General features: G+C 41.4%; 1 protein-coding gene across 6 annotated transcripts in view; it reads left to right on the forward strand.

Annotated features, from left to right (window-relative positions):
• The window catches only part of gosr1 (golgi SNAP receptor complex member 1), a 113054-nt gene extending 103503 nt beyond the window's left edge, over positions 1 to 9551 (forward strand). For all 6 annotated transcript variants that reach the window (XM_085964949.1, XM_085964948.1, XM_085964945.1 and 3 more), the window contains 2 exons: positions 380 to 462; positions 7469 to 9551. In XM_085964949.1, coding sequence (XP_085821075.1) covers positions 380 to 462; positions 7469 to 7593 — 208 coding nt within the window. In that variant the 3' untranslated portion in view covers positions 7594 to 9551. The remainder of the gene's footprint in view (positions 1 to 379; positions 463 to 7468) is intronic.
• Positions 9552 to 20982: the final 11431 nt, after the last annotated feature.

Here is a 20982-nt window from a genome sequence, read left to right on the forward strand (position 1 = left end):
TGCTGAAAAGTAACCCTGTCCAGGCTAGTTGGTGTGTAGAGTTTTCCAGCCTTGTCCTAGTCTGATTATTGGTCTCAATGGACTTTAACCACGGTTAAATTTAGAATGCAAATTGTAGAAAAAAAAAAGTCCCAAGTCTGCACATTTGTTAAACTGGCGCAGAGACCGAGAGGTAAGTAAAGAGAAAGAAGGATGAAGATTAATTGGCGGAAATTGGAAAATAAGCAGCTGTGGGAAAACCCAGAGCGCTAGTGCCAGTCGCATTTATCAAAGAAACAGACTGGTGTGTATTTTTGATTTTCTGTCTGTTCAGCTTGGAAATTGTAGCAGACTAAGCAAGCTATTCTTAGCAATGATATGATGTGTTTTCTTTCTTTAGCATCGCCATGGCAACAAAAGAAAATGTGACATCACAACGAGGAATGCTGAAGTCAATACAAAGCAAAGTGAACTCCTTGGCCAGTATCCTTTGTAAAGCATTTTTAGAAAGTCTTCCATGTAGTCTCTAGGTAAGAATAAATTGGAAGGTAGAATGTAACGGGCAAGGCTTGTGGACTTAAACCTTAGCCTGCTGAATAAGCCAGACTCATAACATAAGAAATAGGAGCAGGAGTTGGCCATTTGACCCTTCGAGCCTGCTCCGCCATTCAATGAGATCATGGCTGATCTTCTACCTCAACTCCACTTTCCTGCACTATCCCCATATCCCTTGATTCACTTAATATTCAAAAATCTATCAATCTCTGTCTTGAATATACTCAACGACTGAGCCTCCACAGCCCTTGGGTAGAGAATTCCGAAGATTCACCACCCTCTGAGTGAAGAAATTTCTCTTCCTCTCAGTCCTAAATGGCCGACCCCTTATTCTGAGACTGTGACCCCAGCCAGGGGAAACATCTTCCCTGCATCTACCCTGTCAAGCCCTGTAAGAATTTTGTATGTGTCAATGAGATCACCTCTCATTCTTCTAAACTCCAGAGAATATAGGCCTAGTCTACTCAATCTGTCCTCATACGACAGTCCCCCCATCCCAGGAACCAGTCTGGTGAACCCTCATTGCACTCCCTCTATGGCAAGTATATCCTTCCTTAGGCAAGGAGACCAAAACTGTCCACAATACTCCAGGTGTGGTCTCACCAGGGCCCTATATAATTGCAGTAAGACGTCTTTACTCTTATACTCAAATCCTCTTGTCTTGTAATAAAGGCCAACATACCATTTGCTTTCCTAATTGCTTGCTGTACCCACATGTTAACTTTCAGTGATTCGTGTACAAGGACACCCAGGTCCCTCTGAACACCAATATTTCCCAATCTCTCACCATTTAAAAAATACTCTGCTTTTCTAGTTTTCCGACCAAAGTGGATAACTTCACATTTCTCCACATTATATTCCATTTGCCATGTTTCTGCCCACTCACTTAGTCTGTCTATATCCCCTTGAAGCCTCCTTGCATCCTCCTCACAACTTACATTCCCACCCAGCTTTGTATCATCAGCAAACTTGGATATATTACCTTTGGTCCCCTCATCCAAATCATTGATATAGATTGTGAATAGCTGAGGCCCAAGCACTGATCCTTGCGGTACCCCACTAGTTACAGCCTGCCAACCCGAAAATGACCCGTTTATTCCTACTTTTTGTTTTCTGTCCTTTAACCAATCCTCAATCCATGCTAGTATATTACCCCCAATCGCATGAGCCCTAATTTTGTTTAATAACCTCTTGTGTGGCACCTTATAGAATGCTTCTGAAAATCCAAATACACCATATCCACTGGTTCTCCTTTATCTATTCTGCTAGTTACAATCTCAACAAACTCGAACAGATTTGTCAAACACGATTTCCCTTTCATAAATCTGTGTTGACTCTGCCCAATCCTATTATTATTTTCTAAGTGCCCTGTTACCATGTCCTTAATAATAGATTCTAGCATTGTCCCTACTACTGATGTCAGGCTAACTGGCCTGTAGTTCCCCCTTTTCTCTCTCCCTCCTTTCTTAAATAGTTGGGTTACATTTGCTACCTTCCGATCCACGAGAACCGTTCTAGAATCTATGGAATTTTGGAAAATGACAACCAATGCATCCACTATCTCTATAGCCACCTCTTTCAAAACCCTAGGATGTAGGCTGTCAGGTCCAGGGGATTTATTGGCTTTCAGTACCATTAATTTCTTCAATACTATTTTTTTTTTGCTAAATACTAATTTCTTTCAGTTCCTCATTCTCGCTAGGGCCTTTCACTATTTCCGGGAGGTTTTTTACGTCGTCTTCTGTGAGGACAGACACAAAGTATTTGTTTAATTTCTCTACCATTTCCTTATTCCGCATTATAATTTCTCCTGTCTCAACCTGTAAGGGACCCATATTTACTTTTGCTAATCTTTTCCTTTTTACATACCTACAGAAGCTTTTACAGTCTGTTTTTACGTCTTTCGCTAGTTTACTCTCATACTCTATTTTCCCTTTCTTTATCAATTTCTTGGCCCTCCTTTGCTGAATTCTGAAATCCTCAGGCTTACTACTCTTTTTGGCAACATTATAAGCCTCTTCCTTTGATCTAATACTATCTTTAACTTGTCTTGTTAGCCACGGTTGGACCATTTGTCCTGTGGGGTTTTTGTGCCTTAAAGGAATGTATATTTGTTGTAAATTGTGTATTAATTCTTTAAATGCTAGCCATTGCTTGTCTACCATCATACCTTTTTAATGTAGATTCCCAATCTACCTTAACCAACTCGCCCCTCATACCTACGTACTGTAATTTGCTTTGTTTAGATTTAAGACCCTAGTTTAGGATTTAACTAAATCACTTTCAGACGCAATATAAAATTCTATCATATTATGGTCACTCTTCCCTAAAGACCCCTTTACTACAAGGTTATTAATTAACCATTTCTCATTGCACAATACTAGATCTAAAATAGCCTGTTCCCTAGTTGGTTCCTCAACATACTGATCTAGAAAACTATCTTGCATACACTCCATGAATTCGTCTTCCACACTATTACTGCAAATTTGGTTTGCCCAGTCTATATGTAGATTAAAATCCCCCATGATTACTGTATTACCCTCATTACATGCACCTCTAATTTCCTGATTTATACCCTGCCCTACATTACAACTACTGTTTGGGAGCCTATAAACAACTCCCACCAATGTTTTCTGCCCCTTGCTGTTTCTTGGCTCCACCCAAACTGATTCTACTCCTTGATTTTCAGAGCTAAGATCCTTTCTCTCTACAGTCTTTATCCCATCCTTTATTATTAGGGCTACCCCTCCTCCTTTTCCATTTTGCCTATCTCTTCTAAAATATTTAGTTCCAAACCTTGGCCACTTTGCAGCCACATCTCTGTTATGGCTATTAGATCAAACCTGTTAATTTCTATCTGCACTATTAATTCATCTAGTTTCTTGTCAATGCGTCGCACATTCAGATATAGTGACTTTAGCTTTGACTTATTTCTATATTTCCCTGATGTCACCTTAGTCACTGATGCCTTATTACCTTTGTTACTCTCTCTCTCCCTTCCTGACCCACTCTGCTTATTTTTATCCAAAACTCTACTCTGCTCTAGAGCCTTGACATTTCTCTCGCTGCTTTTAAATTTGCTCTTTCCTGAATCCTACCAGCACCCTCTTCATTAGTTTAAAGCCCTGTCTACTGCCCTAGTTATTCGGTTCACCTGGACACTGGTCTCAGCCCGGTTTAAGTGGAGCCCGTCCCAACGGAACAGCTCCCTCTTTTCCCGGTACTGGTGCCAGTGCCCCATGAACTGAAATCCCTTCCTCCCACATCACTCTTTGAGCCACGCATTTAAACCTCTAATCTGTTTGTCCCTATGCCAATTTGCGCGTGGCTCAGGTAACAATCCAGAGATTATTACCTTTTGAGGTTCTGCTTTTTAATTTGGATCCTAGCTCCTCAAACTCCCGCAGCAGAACCTCATTCCTAGTTCTACCTATGTCGTTGGTTCCTCCGTGGACCACGAAAACTGGATCTTCCCCCTCCCACTCCAAGTTCTTCTCCAGCCGCGAGGAGATGTCTTTAACCCTGGCACCAGGCAGGCAACTCAACCTTCGGAACTCTCGGTTGCGGCTGCAGAGAACAGTATCTATCCCCCTGACTATACTGCCCCCTACCACAACTACATTCCCTTTCACTCCTCCCACCTTGAATAACCTCCTGCACCATGGTGCCATGGTCAGCTTGCTTATCCATCCTGCAGGCTTTTCCCTCATCCACACTCACTAGCAGTGTATTCTGACTTTGTATATCCTTAGGTGGAAAACTAAAACATGTATTTTAAACTTTACTGAACTGTTCTGCACAGCATAGCTGTGATGCATCAAACTCATGCATTTTATACAATAACTGGGTCAGTTGGCACAGTAACTCATTTTGTTGAACATAGTGTATCACATAAATTCAATGCAAAATATTAAAGTTTCAGGGCAAATTGCAGTAGATGCTTCAGAAAGAATCAATTTTCAAAAGTATGAATCTTTTATATGGGAAAAATATGTAAAATTTTGAATGAAAACTGTAAGTAAGGGTTATGGCAAGTCACAATTTTACTACACAATGTTCTTGGTAATGTTCTCGACATGTTTTTGGGTATAGATATTAAGTACCATCATTATTTTAACTAATGAGACAAACGCTCATGAATTCTTTTTAGATTTTTCTGTTGTAAGTACTTGGGTATTATTTAATCAATCCATAATTCACTGGTCACAGCATATTTCACTCAACAGGATCTAGTGATCCATTATCCTGCTTCTTGCCTATCTCTTTAAATGGTAATGCCGGTTTTGAATGCTTTTAATTATCTTAATAAATGCACATCTCTGGTTGCAAAATGATTGATTTAAAAATACAAAAAGGTAAATATTGTTTCACTTTTGCAGGTAGCATCTTTAAGAATAATTTCTTGTCGTTATTTAGCAATACAACAAAAACTTGCATTATATAATGCCTTTAACATAGGAAAATGTCCCATGGCGCTGCACAGGAGCGTAATCAGACGAACATTTACACTGAACCAAAGAAGGAGATGTTAGGAGAGAGAGGTGGTGAGGCAGAGAGGTTTAGGGAGGGAATTCTAGAGCTTAGCACCTAGACGGCTGAAGACATGGCCGCTAATGTGGGACGAACGAAGTGTGGGGTGAACAAGAGGCCCGAGTTGGAGGAATGCAGAGTTCTTGGAGGGTTGTAGGGCTGGAGAAGGTTACAGAGATGTAGGGAGGTAAGGGTTTGGAGGGAATTGAACACTTGAATAACAATTTTAAATTGGTGGACTGAAAACCAATGTAGATCAGCAAGCACAGGGGTGATGGGTGAGCTGGATTTTGTGCAGGTTAGGATATGGGCAGCAGCGTTTTGGATGAGCTTAGGTTTATGGAGGGTGGAAGATGGGACAGTTACTGTTTTGACAAAGTTGTACTGAGATCAACAAATTGTGTACTGATGAGTATTTTTACTGTCCGTCATTCAGCATCACTAATTATTCAACCAATTCCACAGCTTGATTAACACACCTTTAATGAGTCTAAAATAATATTGGACTCTACTATCCCCTGCTAGTTTAATGTTCTCGTCAGCATGTTGAAGGACAAGGGCAGCAGGTGCATGGGAACACCACCACCTCCAAGTTCCCCTCCAAGTCACACACCATCCTGACTTAGAAGTATATCGCCGATCCTTCATCGTCGCTGGATCAAAATCCTGGAACTCCCTCCCTAACAGCACTGTGGGAGTACCTTCACCACACGGACTGCAGCAGTTCAAGAAGGGGGCTCACCACCACCTTCTCAAGGGTAATTAGGGATGGGCAATAAATGCTGGCCTTGTCAGCGACGCCCACATCCCATAAAATGAATAGAAAAAAAGCTTTTGTTATTGTAATTCTTTCTGACGAGACCCTACGCGTAGGAAATAATGAGCATTTTTACCAGTGGAATACTCCTGGAAAATAAATTCCTAATACCAAAAGAAATTATTTGGAAAGGAAAAGCGCATACAGACTTCAGCATAACAATCTGCTATTAAGATCTTATTTCCAGGAGATATTAGCAATTAGATAAAGTGGGAGTGCTACTGTTGGCACCTCATATTTTTAAAAAGGAACTCCCTTATCTAATTATTTTCCCGATTTACACCATTGACTTCCGTGGAACTGATGTGTGGTTCCAACAGTGGTTTCTGAGAAAAATAAAACTTGCTCCATAGAGCAATGCTCCAATTTGTACATTCTGAAATAAAAGTCAGGGAGGCTCTATCTTACCCTGTGGAGTTCAAGCCCAAATAGGTTGGCTTTGGCTGAGTTAGGTGCATCCTTTTGCTGGCGCCTGTGCTTGGAACATATGAGCCCCATCCCACTGATTTGCTGGTTTCTCTAATATTATGGCCAATGCCAGTAAATGAGGTTTTAGTAGACTTTGTACGATTTACAGTCTATGCCTGTGCGATCATTTGTCACTAGATTGTAACAGATTCAAGAACTTTAGGAAACAAATATAACTCACAAGTCAATATTGTAACAATGTGCTTTCTATGTTACTGGAACACAGAACTTGCTGGTGTTAGGAGCACACAATTTGAAGTTTGAGAATCGAGATTTAATTTAGTCACATCAGCCTCTGAACTGTGGGAAATGCTCAGAATTAGGTCATTATGTTCTTTTCAAGCCCAGAGAGACATGAAGAAATTCTTTTGGTGTGGAGCTGTATTAAGTGAAAGTTGCTTGGGCAATTGCCATTGAGCGCACAAGTTCGCAACACAGTTTGCCTGAAAAACTGAGGTCAGAGCCATGGCAACATGTCCACCTGCTGAAATCTCCCGCAAGCCCCCAGCCGTACTCCAAATCCTCTTGAAATGTTATTGTGGTTTATAATGAGAGGCATATTTTGGAGGGAGCAGTGAAATTAGCTCTAGCTCGAATTAAGTTACAACATAAGTCTGGATTTTTTTTTAAGTAAATTGATAACTCATCCAGAGTGTTCTATGATATGAGTAGTTGAGCCTTACAAACCAATAAGATTTGCAGTTCGATCTCGGGTTTGATAGATTAGGTCATCTCAGCTGGGGTGCCAATAGGGGAGGGTCAATTGGCCTCAGCGATCTTTGTTAGAAAGGTGAACACCAGCCAGGATTCCCACTTCTGATCCCCGTTGGAAGGATCAATATAGGGGTATCAGGTGAGGACATGATTGGGCTTGGTTGTGATTCTCCTGCAGTCAAATGGCTGTCAACATTTAAACATACAGGCTCGTACATGAAGCACAGTCACACCATAGAATGCTTGGCATCCATGGAAATATATCCCATCAAGGAATCTCTGCCTTCAGAAAAGGAGAGAAGATGGGGGGCGCGCGGGGAAAGACCTTCTAAGACCGTATTATTGTTCGATGTTATTTTAATAAATTGAAAACAAAATGACTAGGTTCTTTAACAACAATTCCAGATCGATTTCCTGCCATTAACAGCCTGGTTCAGAGGATAAATTTGAGGAAGCGCAGGGACACGTTAATTTTGGGAGGTGTTATTGGCATTTGTACTATCTTATTGCTACTGTATGCCTTTCACTGATGAAACATCTCCATAAGATGTTTCCACAGCTACAAAGCACTGGGGAGGGAGGGGGAGCTTGTGGACTCAACCTGCATATTTTGGATGGATTGCTAGGGTAATGGATTTAGGTTACTCTGGAATGCTAAGGAGTATTCCTTCAGGCCACAGTTGCGTGATTGGTTTATGATCAAATGTAAAACCTCATTTTTTTTTAAAGTAACTATGCCCTTGGAATATATAATTTTGAAGTACAACACATTGATGTATTCTTTCACAGTGATAGAACATGGTCTGTTTCCACCTCTCCTCTTCCTCCACCGCCATTATCCAGATATTAAGTTACTGTCTCATTTGTGAACAATTATAAAGTCAGATTTAAAAATAAACTGTTCTTTGAATCATAAATGTATGTAGCCAAAGTATGTATTTTCATACACATTCACTGCAGCACCATTCTGTGTGCTGGGTCACACGGTGATGGGACATGGGTTTGTTCCTTTTGATTTCTTCACATGTCCTGTTTCTGCTGTCCTGGGAGAAGTACCCAGATGGATGGTTCTAAATTCACCTCCAAGTGATTTGGTTACAAAGCAGCGTTGGCCGAGACCTGAGAGCAGATGCTTACCTATCCTCATGGAAATGTGAAGAAGACTTAAAAAGAGAAATGAAAAGCAGGAAATTAGAGATTAAAAAAAATATATATATCTATACATCCATACAATCACAAGTTTTGAATTTTGCAGCAAGTCTCCAAAAGCTTTTTAATCTGACGAATTTCTAAATAGTTGTCATTTTGGCCATGTGCACTGTTTGTGTAATCTTGAACTGAATGATTTGGGATAATGTCCTAAACATGTATACATGCACATACATTGCGCATCTTTATCAATTTGTACTATGCCATTGAAAACTGTGGTAATACATTGGAATAAGCTGCTGAAACACCTCCCACATAAACCAAGCAATCTCGCTTCTCACTTTTTATGAAATATAGGTGCAGTATATTGAAACTTTTGGCCTTCTCTGCAAAAATACAATTGCCAAAGCCTACTTTTAAAAAGAAAGAAACCATAAAAACGCTAGAATATCTGTACTAAGAAGCAACATCACGGTGAATATTTGTTAGTTTTGCATTTTTTTTCAGATAATTTTGCGGTGAGGCTGTGATTTGCCCTTTATCCCATTTTTGTTTTTAAATCATGGTACATTTATTCACAAACCACTAACTGTGGCCGCCTTAATGATTTCTGGAGGATATAATAAACCGCCGGCTCCTATTAAGAGGAAGAGCTTGTTTCCATTCCTCAGATCGGGGTAACCAATTTGAATGTTGTGGTTTAGAATTCATGCAGGCACAAACTTAATGCTTGGAAATATGAATCATTCCAGTATAGAAAGAAACAACACTTTTTTTGTACATAACGCTGTCTTTTGGATATAGGCTATGATCTATTTACCATGGCATCCTTTATGAATTAATTTGACACTATGGCAACCAGAAGTTGACTGGCTAATTGGACCCTTCAAATTCAGCTTGTTCAATTGCGTAGCTCGATTTTTGTTTACCACACTGTTGAGTTGATCCATATAAAAGGTGTAGTCTTGCCCTAAGATAGAGTTCACATAGCTGCTGTGTTCCTTCGTTTATCTGTTCAAAGCTTTTGATGTCAAAAACCTATTCATTTCTCAGATGTTTCCCCTCTCTCTGCCCTTCCTCTCCCAACCCCCCACCCTCCCTGTTGCTTCTTTAAATGCTTCTGGAAATTTTGTTAATGTAGATTTTAATAATCTTGTAAAATAATTTTCAGTTCTCTGCTAATGTGCATTTTCTGCATTGTACAGAGGAGCTCTGACTGTGTATGTAATTTGTTAATAAATTAGAATCCTAAGTGAGCCTGCTTGCTGGTGTTTTGCCTTTGTATATGAGATCCTGAAATTACTATTAAATCTTAATGGAGTCTTTGTTGCCATGGTTACTGACTGTAATAACGCATTCTTTTCACAGAATTCATTGATTTTATACAGATACATCAGATTTTACCACTGTCCATAGCCCCAGCAACTGTTTTACCTCAATCTTCAGGTGTTGCTGTTGCAGGGAGAATCGTATTCCAAATAGTCAGTATTTCTTTAATTATGTGTCTGACCATTAATCTTAAACCCAGCATACATTTCAAGCAGGCCAGACTGGCTGCTATTAGTGCCTTTACGATAACTTCACCAAGGTCAACCAGTGAAACTTAATTGGTATTAGAGGTGACTCTCACTCTGACTCCAAACTTAGTATGTTCAGTTTAGCTTTGATCAACCCTCCTCCCAAAAAGTTCTAACTTGTTCTGCTCCCGTTCCCTGAGCACTTTGCACTCTCAGCCACTTTATTGCATGCCATATGCACTTTATAATTGATCCTTGGAGCTGTTGAAAGTTTTCTGCTGTTTTACTTATGCTAAGGAGATTGAGAAAGTTTGTAGGTAATGGGCAGACCAGATAGAGGAAGAACGGTGTTCAAACCCACTGTTTGTCTGTCTGGTCTCTTGTTTATCTATGGACTTCCCCAACTTCCTGAGCACAGTGGATTTGGACAGTGCCTTTTATCTGGATTCTCATCTTTCTCCCAGCTATAAATGAAAGAAGCGTTGCCGATCTCAACCCAATTCCAAATGGATGCAGATCCATGGCACAAAAACAGCTCACACTCTGGCACCAAATTGGCAATGTCTTTCAGACAAAAGCATGGAAAAATTGGGTACATTTTGTGTTGTATCATTTTCTTGCAGAAGATTTTATACAAGTATTGGGTTATGAAGAATAGAACTAAACTACCAGAACATAATTACATTTATTAGATATTCTCAGTTTAAAGGGATCCAATTTTCTCATCAGCTTCTAGGTTTCTTATAAGTAGTATTACTGGATATAGTTTCCCAGAAATTACTCCTGCCCCTGTCCAGGGTCCCTCTTCCAATTTGACGTCGCAGCAGCATGCTACATATCAGGTGTGGCATCCTAGATACAGCAACAAACTGAGAGGAAGTGTAGTGACGACAGGGCAGAAATTGTGATTAATGACTGGTTGTTTGAAATAATTCAAATATTTTTAATATGAAATAGCGAATGGAAAGCATAACCAGAAAAAGAACTTAATCTCAAGAAAGCAGTAATGAGGGATAGAGAGGTAGTAGCAGTTGTGTCTTGTTCGGTGGCATGAGCCAACACCTTTAACCCAATATGTCAAGACAAAATGAACATTACAAGCTCGACTGGTAGTAATCTCCAAATGCTAGGGGAGAATGGCCAAGATTGAGATAAGGTAAGTTTAACATTTTTGTGCATATTTGTTGAAATAACCTTCCCAACAGTGCTGACATCTATTGCCATATCAACTCTATCCAGATCATAGGTCATTTAAATAGATTTTATTTAACCGTTTTCTTGCATAAAAAGGAAAAGAATCATCAGAGATGGCTGCAGAGGCAACAAGGAGAGAAAAGTGTATGTGAGCCATACAGAGAAGCAGAGGCCAGAGTGGAAGACAAATGAAGACAGAGAAAGAGAGCAGGGGAACCAGAAAGAGAGTTACAGCAAGAGACTTTTTTTACTTTTGTCCATGAACAAAACCATGGAAGATGAGGTGTATTGATGCTCTGCATAATTTAATAAATCCTGATATCACTACTGGTTAAATCAAGTGGTACACACATGAAAGTTAAAATACCATTTTTCAATGTGAATACTAATTGCCAGGTAAATGATGAGAAATGTCAAGCATTCTCAATTTTATTTTTAAGTATCGCGGCTTTGTTATCTCAATAGCTCTAATATTCTAATGTCTCCAGACTCTCCCATCTTAAATTTGTTGCAGTTACATTTGGCATCCACATGTTTTATTTTATTTCCTTAAAGTGTCAGACGTTACGCAGGAAGGCACTTGATTTATTAACACAGCATATTTGTGAAACCTAATTTGCTCATTCAAGTAGTTGCTATGGTTGCTAGAACGTGTTGTATGGTGTCACACAAGTTTGACAATACAGAAGAACCTTTAAGTTGCATGCAGCACATAACTATATATATGTCAAAAGTCTTGCATGTAGCACACACTTCCTGTAACTGTGGTTGACACTGCCCTCGACCGTGTCAGTTCTATCTCCCGCACTTCTGCCCTCACCCCTGCCCCTCCCTCCCGGAACCACAATAGGGTTCCCCTTGTCCTCACCTTTCACCCCACCAGCCTCCACATTCAACGGATCATCCTCCGGCATTTCCGCTACCTCCAAAGCGATCCCACCACCAAACGTATCTTCCCCTCCCCTCCCCTTTCAGCATTCCGCAGGGACCGCTCCCTCCGAGACACCCGAGTCCACTCCTCTATCACCCCAAACAGCCCTTCCTCTTCGCCTGGCACCTTCCCGTGCAAGCGGAGGAGATGTAACACCTGCCCCTATACCTCCCCCCTTCCCACTGTCCAGGGCCCCAAACACCCCTTCCAGGTGAAACAGCGATTTACTTGTACTTCTCGCAATCTAGTATACTGTATTCGCTGCTCACGATGCGGTCTCCTCTACATTGGGGAGACCAAACGCAGATTGGGTGACCGCTTTGCGGAACACCTCCGTTCAGTCCGTAAGGGTGACCCCGAGCTTCCGGTCGCCTGTCATTTTAATTCACCACTCCATTCCCACTCGGACCTCACCGTCCTTGGCCTCTTGTATTGTTCCACGGAAGCTCAACGTAAACTCGAGGAACAGCACCTCATCTTCCGATTAGGCAGTCTGCAGCCTTCCGGACTCAATATCGAGTTCAACAATTTCAGATCATAAGCTCGGCCCCCATTTCATTTTCTCTTGTAATTGTTCCACTCCTTTTCCCCCCCCCCCCCCTTTCCTTTTGTTTCTCTCTCACACCTGGCAGCTATCTTTTGCCCTGCCAGTACACTTTACACCTAATCCCAGCCTATTACTATCTCGTCTAGCTTCTAATCTCTTTTACTTCTTTTGTTTCTTTTATTCTTTTGTCCGATCGCAGCCCTGCCTCCGATCTAGTTTCTTTCCAGTTTTGAAGAAGGGTCCAACCCAAAACGTCAACTCAAATTTCTCTCCACGGATGTTGCCTGACCTGCTGAGTTTTTCCAGCATTTTCTGTTGTTATTCCTGTAAATGTCACACTTACTTCCTGTAACACTTCCCCGTCATGCTTTGTTAATAATACAACTATTGTTATAAAACAGCTTAACCTCTGAGTCTTCATAAAAAAAAACCATCTGCTAATGATTCAATAAATTTATAAGATTTGAATTCTGACAATATTAACCGTGAAGTTTTAATAAGACAATGTGTCCTTATTTGCAAATGAAATACGGTTAAGTATTGCTTATTTCAGTGTAACAGTCTTTTATTCTTAATGTAAAAAATTGTTGCATGTGAATTTATCGATTTCTACCTCTGGTTTTAAAGGAAATCTGTTAACCAACAAATAAAATTTTAAAGCATTTTTAAAAAGTTTGGTTTTCAAATTTAAAACAGATATTAGTGCTTACTCGAAGTGGTTATTGAGGGACACAGCTTAGAGAATTCTGTACTTTTACCTCCAATATTAGCTTAAACCCAGCTAATGAAGGTGGAAAGCCTCCTCGCTGATGCCTGTTAAGGGTCCAAAGTGAAATGAGCTGTGATGGTGTCAGTTGAGCTCTCAGTATCGCTCTCAAAACCATTGACAGCTCACCACACTTGTCAGGCGGAGTTGAAGGCCTTCTGTTTAGGCGGAGCGGGAGGGAAATCTACATTACCTTTGAGTACATGATGTCAGTAGATGGAAAATTGAAAACGTGCCATTCTTCATCAGTATCATCTCACCCTGAAACTTTTCCTATTTCTTCATTATCTGACATGCTCAGCCTCCATTGAAGTCCATTTCAAAAGAGGACAGAATTGACGGAGCGAGTTATTTCTTAATGGCTCCTAAAAGTTAATATTTCTGATACCTTCATTTAACTAGAAATGCACAGCAGATGAATCAGTGTCTTAAGGGGAGAGCTTAACCTTTCAGATACAACTGGCTTCGGCACAGAAATCATCTTAGTTTGTAGGTTAATTACTTTCCCAAACCAATGGCACTGAATGAAGTTTGGATTTTTTTTTTAAATAGTATCAAATTTGACTAACCTTATTGTTTTGAACATGCTATATTTTATTTTATTCATGAAAGTAATTTCTCTGACAGAACAATGTCAGAGCCAGATTTTTATCTTGAGTTCTAGCTGCTGCTCTGAGAAGGTGCACCAGATGATAAAAAACCTCCTTGATGCATTTTGCATCAACATACCCTAGCACAGACTGTTCTTTCAATTCCTTCTCCCCCCCCCCCCCCCCGCCCCCTTTCCCCACCTCTGCACCTGCTTAAAACCTGTTACATCTCTAACCTTTTCCAGTTCTGATGAAGGGTCCCAGACCTGAAACATTAACTCTTTCTCTCTCCATGGATGCTGCCTGGCCTGCTGAGTGCTTCAGCATTTTCTGTTGTTATTTTGGATATGGGAGTTTATTTTTATTGGGGGGAAAAAAGAGCCAGGAACATTTGTGAAATCGGATGTGGTCATCCCGAAGATTTAAATTTGCAATTTGCTCTCAGTGTTATCTATTACTGGTTATAATGCTACAAACTGCAGCGCTGTATTTGATATATGCTGTTTGGTGAGATGTGCTGCACTGGTTTAATAGATTTAGGAATTTATTCTAATTTTCTGTTCACCATGGGATTATGTTTAATAAACTGGCCTTGTATAAATGGAGAGATTACTTGGGAATGAATTTATTTAATAATGTATTAACTGCATTGATATTTGCTTTTATCATTGTATTTTGAGAATTAAGACTTGATCACAATATAATTTAGATATTGTTATTGTTTGATTTGCCACAAATATTGTGTAATAAAACATGAGTATAACCCAAGCAATCAGTTTGTGTTTAAAATTTGTTTAAAGCTAGTTCCTAATGTGGTGATGCAGGAGGCAACAACACGTTTGGGGTCTTGGGAAAAGAAAGAGGTTGGAGATAGACGGTAGTTTACAAGAACAGGGTGGGCTGATAGTGAATTTTTTGAGGGAGGGGATGATGTCGGTTGTTTGAAAGGAAGGGAGTGATTTTGGGGGCCATACCACGGGGAACAACTAAGATGGAAGAGAGTAAATGTTTTACTGGGATGAGGGAATGGTTGATCGAATCGACAGCTGCAGAAATATTGTGGCGAATGGAGGGCCAAAGGCAAGGCAGTGGAAGTATGAAAGTGCTGTTGTAAATGACTGGGGAGTAGGGGGCGACAGACTTTTTTCCAAGGATGGATGCAAAACAAAGTGGGATTGGAAAGTAGTATGGGAATGCGGTTAGTGAGGAATACAAGCAAGTGGTCGGAGATGTCTTTGTGATTTATTGAAACCATGGGAGAAGAGACACCACATGAGATGGCAAGATCAAGAGGGTGGCCTGAATAATGGTAGGAGAGTTGCAGATGGAGGGAGAGGTTTAGAGAGGGCAGTGAATTCAGAGGGGAGAGGGCAATGGGAGCAGAGATTGGTGATTGAAATTATTGAGGTTGAGGAATTGCTCAGTGCAGAGGGTGAGGGAGGAAAGGAGGGAGAGTACCTTAATGAGAAATTGAGGGTGGGGCTTGGCCGGTGAAGGTGCCACAGGAAGAGAAGAGACGAGACCAAGGTGTGACTTGATAACAACTACACCACCACTACAGTGGTATGGGTGGGGCAGGTGGTGGAAAGTATAGCCTGGGTGAGTGGCTTGGGCAAGGGGCAAGGTGACTCCATCATGAGCCAACTTTCATTCAAAGCCGGACTATCATTGCAATCATCCACAATAAGGTCGTGGATGGTAAGGGCCTTGTTCGTGAGTGAATGGACATTCTGGAGGGAATTGTGGAGAGGGGTGATGACTAATCCACTGGTAGTCCAAAGAAATGGTGGTTGGTGGAGTCAGTGGGTTGGGAAGGAGTTTGACAAGGTTAGTCCCCAGCAGTAGGTGGGAAGGTCAGCGAGAGAGGAGAATGGGGCAGTTGAAGTTACTACTCAGAAAGGGGATGTGACTGGTGCCTTGAAAGGTCCTTTGGAGAAGTCCAAGAGAGGCACAGAGGGTAGCAGTGGGCTTATTCAGGGGGATTCAAGCCTGAGACAGTACTAGGGAGGCAGAGGACTAGTGATGGGTTGGGCTACAGATTCAGAGAGCAAAGTACCCAAGAAGGAAGGAATGAAAGGTGGCATGTCCAGGCGATAGCATAGGGAAGAGACAGGAGAGAAAGGCCCAAGAGGAGTTCGGGTTAAAAAATGAGATAGAAGTAATGGACTTGGGTCTGGAGTGACAGCCAAGATGTGAATGAACACAAAGAATTCAGGTTACAAAGGCATGGCAGAGATCAGAAGAGACATTGGTAATAAATAAAGGACCTTCCCTCTTTTTTTTTTCGTTTGCGGGATGTGGGCATCACTGGCAAGGCCAGCAATTATTGGCCAGAATTATTGCAGGTGCCTTGTATCAGATAGATCAAAAATTGTTACAGTCAGTACCTTACGTTACAATATCTAATTAATCAACTGTCAGCCCAAATGTGTAAAACTTCATTGGATCAACAAACACTAGAGCACTCCACCAAGAAAAGCTCACATTTCAACAGAAGTTGTCTTTTTTTTTTAAGTGAGTCCATCGTTACGGGTTTACTGGGTAAAAGCATCGTTCTCTGGTCTGTCCTGATTCCCCAATGGTTTTCTGAGTAAAGTTACGAATGCTTATTCTGTGCTTAATTGCTCAATGGTTTACTGGGTACAGGCACCAATCCTTGGTCTGTGTTGATTCCCTGATGGTTTACTGGGTAAAGACACCGATCCCCAGGGTGTGCTGCGATGGTCTAGTGACCAAGCAACTATGGAGCACACGAGTGTCTCCAATCCTTTCCTGATGCAAACTTCCAATATTTCTTTAATATACTCTGTTCCCAGAGGATAACGACAGGCTTCTGTTTGCCACCTCTCTGTAATGGTACAGCTGAAATTGAAAACTCACCTTGTAATCTGTTACAATAAGCTGTCTCCTACCACAGTGCGGCAAAGTATATTGGAAGAAATGCCAGTCATTCAACAAGGGTGGACAGCTTTAAGTTCCTCGGAGTCCACATCACGGAAGACCTCTCCTGGTCCCTTAATACCTCCTCTCTGGTGAAGAAGGCCCAGCAGCGCCTATATTTCCTAAGGAGGCTGAAGGGATGTAACCTCTCTAACTTTTACCGCTGCACAATAGAGAGCATCCTGACAAACTGTATCACAGTATGGTATGGCAGCTGTATCTACTATGACCGGAAAGCCCTGCAGCGGGTAGTCAAAACTGCCCAACGCATTACCGGCATCCGGCTACCGACCATAGAGCACATATACCAGAAACGCTGTCTACGGAGGTCACGGACCATCATCAAAGACCCTACCCACCCCAGCCACAGTCTGTTCACCCTCCTGCCATCTGGGAGACGCTACAGATGCATTCGCACCCGTACGACCAGATTTAGGAACAGCTTCTTTCCCAGGGCTGTCATCCTACTGAACTCCACAAATAAACTCTAAAGCCTGCACATCTGCCAATGCACTTTATTATGGTTATGTCTATGTTAATGTATTACAAGCCAAATGTATGTTGAATGTTTAAATGTCTTAATCTAAATGTACACTCTCGGGAGCCGCAAGCCTACATTTCGTTGTACTGCACTTGTGCACTAACAATGACAATAAAGTTGATGATTATATTATTATTTTATTATTATTATATTATTATAAGGAGTTACCTTTAAAATGAAATCTAAGCACTGTGGTCAGATCTCTCATTGTTAAATCAATTATATTTGCTTCTGCTAAATATTTGTGTTAAATAATTTTTACTTTTCAGGAAATGGTTAATGGCTTTTATTAAATCAGTTTATCGGTTATAATTTTAGTATTCCGTTTGAAATGTGCAGCATTTCAAATGAAGAAGAAAAACTAACAATTTACTTCGATAAGATTACAGTTCAGTACATGGTTTCCCCTTAACCTCTGATCCCATTATCTTTAACATTTGGGATAATGGTTTTAGAAGAATTAAAAGAAACAGGAGCAGGAGTCGGCCAATCGGCCCCTCGAGCCTGCTCCGCCATTCAATAAGATCATGGCTGATCCAATCTTGGCCTCAACACCACTTTCCCGCTCTCTCCCCATAACCCTTGACCCCTTGTAGTTCAAATGTCTGTCAATCTCCGCCTTGAATATATTCACTGACTCCGCCTCCACAGCTCTCCGGGGTAGAGAATTCCACAGATTCACGACCCTCTGAGAGAAGAAATTCCTTCTCATCTCCGTCTTAAATGGGCGACCCCTTATTCTGAAACTATGTCCCCTAGTTCTAGATACCCCCACGAGGGGAAACATCCTCTCAGCATCCACCCTGTCAAGCCCCCTCAGAATCTTATATGTTTCAATAAGATCACCTCTTATTCTTCTAAACTCCAACGAGTATAGGCCCAAGCTGATCAACCTTTCGTCATACGTCAACTCCATCCCAGGAATCAACCTCGTGAACCTTCTCTGTACTGCCTCCAATGCAAGTATATCCCTCCTTAAATATGGAGACCACAACTGTACGCAGTACTCCAGGTGCGGTCTCACCAGCGCCCTGTAAAGTTGCATCAAAACTTCCCTACTTTTATACTCCATACCCCTTGCAATAAAGGCCAACGTTCCATTAGCCTTCCTAATTACTTGCTGTTCCTGCATGCTAACTTACTGTGTTTCATGTACTAGGACCCCCAGATCCCTCTGTACCGCGGCATTTTGTAGTCTCACCCATTTAAATAATAATTTGATTTTTCACTCATCCTTCCAAAGTGGATAGCCTCACATTTTCCCACATTGTACTCCATCTGCCAAATTTTTGCTCACTCACTTAACCTGTCTATATCCCTTTGCAGCCTCTTTGTGTCCTCCTCACAACTATACTTTCCCACCTATCTTTGTATCATCAGCAAATTTGGCTACAGTACACTCGGTCCCTTCATCCAAGTCATTAATATAGATTGTAAATAGTTGAGGCCCCAGCACTGATCCCTGTGGCACCCCACTAGTTACTGGTTGCCAACCGGAAAATGACCCATTTATCCCGACTCTCTGTTTTCTGTTAGTTAGCCAATTCCCTATCCATGCCAAAATATTACCCCCAGCCCCGTGCGCTCTTATCTTGCGCAGTAACCTTTTATGTGGCACCTTATCGAATGCCTTCTGGAAATCCAAATACACCACATCTACTGGTTCCCCTTTATCCACCCTGTTTGTTACATCCTCAAAGAACTCTAGCAAATTTGTCAAACGTGATTTCCCTTTCATAAAACCATGTTGACTCTGCTTGATGGTCTTATGATTTTCTAAATGTCCTGCTGTTCCCTCCTTAATAATGGATTCCAGCATTTTCCCAATGACAGATGTTAGGCTAACTGGCCTGTAGTTTCCTGCTTTCTGTCTCCCTCCTTTCTTGAATAGTGGCGTTACATTTGCGGTTTTCCAATCCGCTGGGACATCTCCAGAATCCAGGGAATTTTGGTAGATTACAACCAACGTATCCATTTCTTTTAAGACCCTAGGATGCAGGCCATCAGATCCAGGAGACTTGTCGGCCTTTAGCCCCATTAGTTTGCCTAGTACTTTTTCTGTAGTGATAGAGATTGTTTTAAGTTCCTGCAGTAATGAGACCTAATTTCAAGCAGCTAATGAGCACTTCTGCTACAAGAAAGTACATCTGTTATATGAGGCCTCTCCCTTCCCTTCCAATATTTTTTCTCTACATACTGAAGATATAAAAAGCATGGAACAGAAATTTACAATGGGAAAAGTGGACATCTTGTGCAAAATGTGACCAAAAAACATGACAACAGGAAGTAATGTTTTTAGGCAAGAAATGCATGCAGATATTCCAACAGTTTTGAGAGCTGTCAATCACTTATGAACATGTGCAGTTTGCAGAATTTTCCAGCATGCAATCTGTGCAGCAACAGGATGTGAAAGGTAGAGGGCTGAGTCTCTTCTTCCTGTGAGGATGTTCAGAGTTTGCTTTTTCCAAAAGACCTTGAAAGAAATGGAAGGTTGATTTGTCAAAGATTTTATTGCAGGCAAGTCTATCATTTATTTAAATTTATCAAAAGTCAAAACCGGTGAATATGAGCATGAGTGAACAGAAGCACCTGAGATTGTGATTCACTTTTTAACGTTAAAGCAGAAAGCAGAGATTGTTTATAGAGAATGAATTGTTTAATCCTATTGAAATTCAGTTAAAATTTCTCAAACATTTTTGAGTCTTAAAGATTTTTATTATATGGACTGCATAAAGAATTATCTTTTGAACATTTTATGAAGTAACTTCTGTTTATGGATATTTATGTTTATTAAAGACTTTATAAGTCAGCAAACTCACTTAGTGCGCTAATTTTTTTATTTATGTGCACAGTGATAGTATGTATCAGGAAATTGCATCCCCCAGCCCATGATTTTCTATCCATTCCTTTTAGGAAGCGTGAAAATTTATTCTCGTGCTCTAAAGCAGAAACATAAATACAGGAACTGGTTGACAATCGGGAAAGTGGTATTGGGAGGAGGTATTTGAGAGTGCACAAGAGGCTTAGGATAGGTCAGGAGGAGGCTGGTGGGTGGGAATACAGTGGGGTGGGGGGAAGATTGGAGCTTGATGGTTTGAAAGGAGCCAACAGCAGTTTGGATCCCATTCTCCTCGCTTCCCCCCTCCTCCACAAGGCTGTTGCACCCTGCTCTCTGGTATATTGCCAGACTCCCTCCCTAACAGCACTGTGGGAGTACCTTCACCACGCGGACTGCAGCGGTTCAAGAAGGGGGCTCACCACCACCTTCTCGAGGGCAATTAGGGATGCGCAATAAATGCTGGCCTTGCCAGCGATGCCCACATCCCGTGACCGAATAAAAAAAAACTCTGACAAATACTCCAAAAACCCCTTCTCAGTCTTGTGGACCCCAGGAGACCCCTCTTCAGACCTCTCCTCATTTCAGTGCTCACAAACAGATCGCACATTCACATCACTCCTTAATATCAGAACTGACCCTTTCTCCTCGATCCCGAGACCTCCCTCCCCAACGCCTCTAGATCTCATGAACTACCCCAGGGTTCCTGCAGCCCTAAGGCGGCATGTCTTCCAGGGCTCCCAGATCCTGGAAAACACCCTTGAAATACTGCCAGACCCTGAGACCCCCATCTCAATACTGCTGGACCCCAAGCTCGTGCTCCCAGATGCCAGAGCCACCCCCAGTGCTGATGTTGGTGCCCCTGGTAATACTACTTGGCATAACAGTCATGTTCTGATAAAAATCAT

The sequence above is a fragment of the Somniosus microcephalus genome, chromosome 22 (assembly GCF_052327205.1).
Source record: "Somniosus microcephalus isolate GS21.2 chromosome 22, FLI_Smic_1.0, whole genome shotgun sequence".
Taxonomy (NCBI): Eukaryota; Metazoa; Chordata; class Chondrichthyes; order Squaliformes; family Somniosidae; genus Somniosus; species Somniosus microcephalus.